Source organism: Sphaeroforma arctica, assembly GCF_001186125.1.
Source record: "Sphaeroforma arctica JP610 unplaced genomic scaffold supercont1.3387, whole genome shotgun sequence".
Taxonomy (NCBI): domain Eukaryota; class Ichthyosporea; order Ichthyophonida; genus Sphaeroforma; species Sphaeroforma arctica.
In genome coordinates this window covers 1-3512 of record NW_014037171.1, presented here as the reverse complement: position 1 = coordinate 3512, position 3512 = coordinate 1, and the positions used below count along the sequence as shown (strand labels likewise).

Sequence of the window (3512 nt, the reverse complement as noted above, 5' to 3'; positions counted from 1 at the left end):
AATATATATATTTGTATGTTTGTATGTTTGTAAGTATGTATGTATGTATAATACACACACACATATATATAGATACCCAGTTGTGATAGGTTAATATACAATGTATTTCTACGATCACCTATCCGAAATGTGCATATCTATAGCCATAGCTGTGTTCCATGGGTGCGTATGTATGTTATTTCATACACACTTATGTATATCTATACTCATCCATCCGCATCATGAATACGTACTCTTGTACTTTAACTACACGTGTGCGTATGTGAGTGGTCTTATGTCCATCCTCTCACCCATCACCTCTATTCCCATATTTACACACACTATCACTTATAACTATATCATCAAACACGCCCACCTCTCATCCGTCCTAACCCCACCCACCACGCTCCTTCCCATCGCCGCGTGTGCGTCACAGGAGTTCCCCTGCAATCCCCCAACAGGTTACAACACCACCACATGCAACGCTCTCCCCTTCGCCACAACGGCACCCGACTGTCAGCCTGTACCTACCTCACCACCACCCACCACGTGCATGAACGGGCAGCTGTCGGCCATGGCGCTGCCGGTGATCTTGCCTCAGTGTAACATGGGAGAGATAGATAATATGTGTCTGCTGTGTACACTGTACCGTAACTACCAGATTCCCCAGCCCTCGTGTTACCGTTTGTTGGACGGGTCACAGACCACGTGGGAAGACCCCACGGATTTGGAGTACGCGTTCATTGTGCTGTACACAGTGTTTGACTCAGCACTGTTCCTGGTGGCGGGGCTGTTTGCTGTGGTGGCGATTCCGTTGGCGTTAAAACTGCCCAATGAGAAGCACCAGCGCACCCAGTTCATGCTCTTCACTCTGGCCATCATCTGGAACTGCGGGTCATGGGTAGGTGGGGTGTCGTAGGGTTATAGAGTTTATACATGCTGTGGATAGTGTGTGTTTGTCGTGTACATGCTGTGGATAGTGTTTGTGTGTCGTGTACATGCTGTGGATAGTTTGTGTGTGTCGTGTACATGCTGTGGATAGTGTGTGGGTGTCGTGTACATGTTGTGGATAGTTTGTGTGTCGTGTACATGCTGTGGATAGTGTGTGTGTGTCGTGTACATGCTGTGGATAGTTTGTGTGTGTCGTGTACATGCTGTGGATAGTTTGTGTGTGTCGTGTACATGCTGTGGATAGTTTGTGTGTGTCGTGTACATGCTGTGGGTAAGTGTGTCTGTGTCTGTGTCGTAGGTTTTAAGGTTTACATATGCTCTATGGAGCTATGGTGATGTTTTAGGGTTTTAGGGTTAGTGTATCGTTGACATCTGGAACCCAGGATCATTTCACAAACATGACAAACAAACAAACAAACAAACAACCAAATAAACAAACAAACATGCATACACACAGGAATACGAGTCATACGAGCCATCGACACAAGTGGTGGTCTGGTTTGTTGTTTTAGCACTGCTTCATTCGATGGTTTGTTTGTGCTACACTTTCGTGGGCGATCGTGTGCACTCCATCGAAATCCTGAAACCCTCACTCTCTGTAGTCTCACCAATCATTCGGCATACCCTACACCCACGCACTCCTTGCGGATCTCCCTTCACACGACCCATCTCATTTTTAACCAACCGCCAATCACAATCCCATATCCTAACCATGCTCCAATCGCATTGCCCCATACTGCAGCTGGTGCATTCTACAGTCCACGGGGTAGCGGAGAAGCCCATGCCTGCGTGGAAGTGGCTGACCATCACCATTGTGTTCCATTGGGGTACTATGCTGGCCAGTGCCGTGATTGTGTACTGCATGTTTGAGATCATCACTCTCTCGTACGCGTACTCCAAGAGTGAAATGCGCACCACCCAGCCGGGTGTCACCACACAGCCACAAGGCATGGGCCAACCAGACGGTACGCAGACATCGGGCGAATGGGGATCACGCGACATGCCTCTAGACACAGCAGCTGCACTCTGGCACAGTGCAGATGTGTTACGGGACGAAGGTGTGGGTGTACGTGATAACGAAGGCGTGGGTGTGGGTGTGAATGAAGCGAGGGTAGCGCACGTGGAGATGGCGGAAAGGGCATTACATGTAGGGAGTGACACGCACGCGCATGAGGTGTAGTGGGAATAGTAAGTCACACCCCACACTCAAAGGTGGTGTAGTATTAGAGTTTTTAGTTTGAATTTAGAGTTTTTAGGTAAATCAGTAGGTAGAGTACAAGCCTACCTACCTATGATTAATAGGTAGAGTACCAGTCTACCTACCTATGATTCGTCGTCTTTGGCACGGGACGGTGCTGCTATGCAATGTTGCACATAGCCACACAAACAAGGCTTAGGTTTTTTTAGGGTTTAAGGGAAAACCCAAAACCCAAAAAAACAATGAGATGGCAACTCCGCCCTGAGATCCTATATGACTTGATCCCGTTAGTGCGTTCGTGAAAACGTTAAACGTCACTATGTGCGAAAAACGAGGATAGTGGAACGGATGAACTGGTGACTACACAGCCACTTGCTGTGCTGTGCACAACATGTGCTGTAGGAGAGTACGTCTACGCTTATCTGTCAGCGGAGCATGACGTATATTTACTTACTCCCCTGAGAGAGTATATTTGCGTGATCCATCAGGCGAACATATATACGTAAGCCAGCAGACGAACTTGTTTACGTATTCCATCAGACATACATGTTTACGTAATCCATCAGACAGACGTGTTTACGTGATCCATCAGACAAACATGTTTACGTAATCCATCAGACAAACATGTTTACGTAATCCATCAGACAAACATGTTTACTAATCCATCAGACAAACATGTTGACGTAGTTCCTCACGACGTATATTTACGTGCACCGTCAAGAAAGTATAGCTGCGTAATTCATCAGACAAACATGTTTACGGAATCCATCAGAAGAGTATGTATACGTATATACGATTTGGACAGATACAGTTTTCGGGCGGCCGCTCCCTATCTCTTCCCCGTGAGACATCGCACTCACAGTGCGATACACAAACACTAAATAGTGATTACGTACAATACACAAATACGTAAAATAGCAATCGCACCTCACACTACTAAGCGACTACTTACAATGCACAAATACGTAACATAACAATAGGAACCACACACTACACAGAACAGTAGTGCACACCTCGGGCAAAACAATAAAGTAAACCCAAACGAAGAGTATAATGAGATCAATTGTCTCTATGTCACACCGTGGACGACCCATTCCTGCACACCAAGGTGTCTGAGAAATCTATATCATATAAATATACACACCTACACACACACATATATATATAAATATATATATATATGTGTGTGTGTATGTTTGTATGTATAATTGTATAACTGTATGTATGTATGGATGTATAATTGTATGTATGTATGTATGTATGTATGTATGTATGTATGTATGTATGGATGTATGTATGTATGTATGTATGTATGTATGTATATATGTATGTATGTATGTATGTATATATATACACACACACACACACATATAGTATATATATC

At 44.8% G+C, this 3512-nt stretch overlaps 1 protein-coding gene across 1 annotated transcript; it reads left to right on the top strand.

Moving 5' to 3' along the window:
- Positions 1 to 274: 274 nt before the first annotated feature.
- SARC_13521 (hypothetical protein) lies at positions 275 to 2696 on the top strand (the record flags this gene model as incomplete). The annotated part of the gene is made up of 2 exons (XM_014292347.1): positions 275 to 880; positions 1673 to 2696. 2 exons carry the CDS (start codon positions 275 to 277, stop codon positions 2108 to 2110), a joined length of 1044 nt encoding a protein of 347 aa, XP_014147822.1. The 3' UTR covers positions 2111 to 2696.
- Positions 2697 to 3512: the final 816 nt, after the last annotated feature.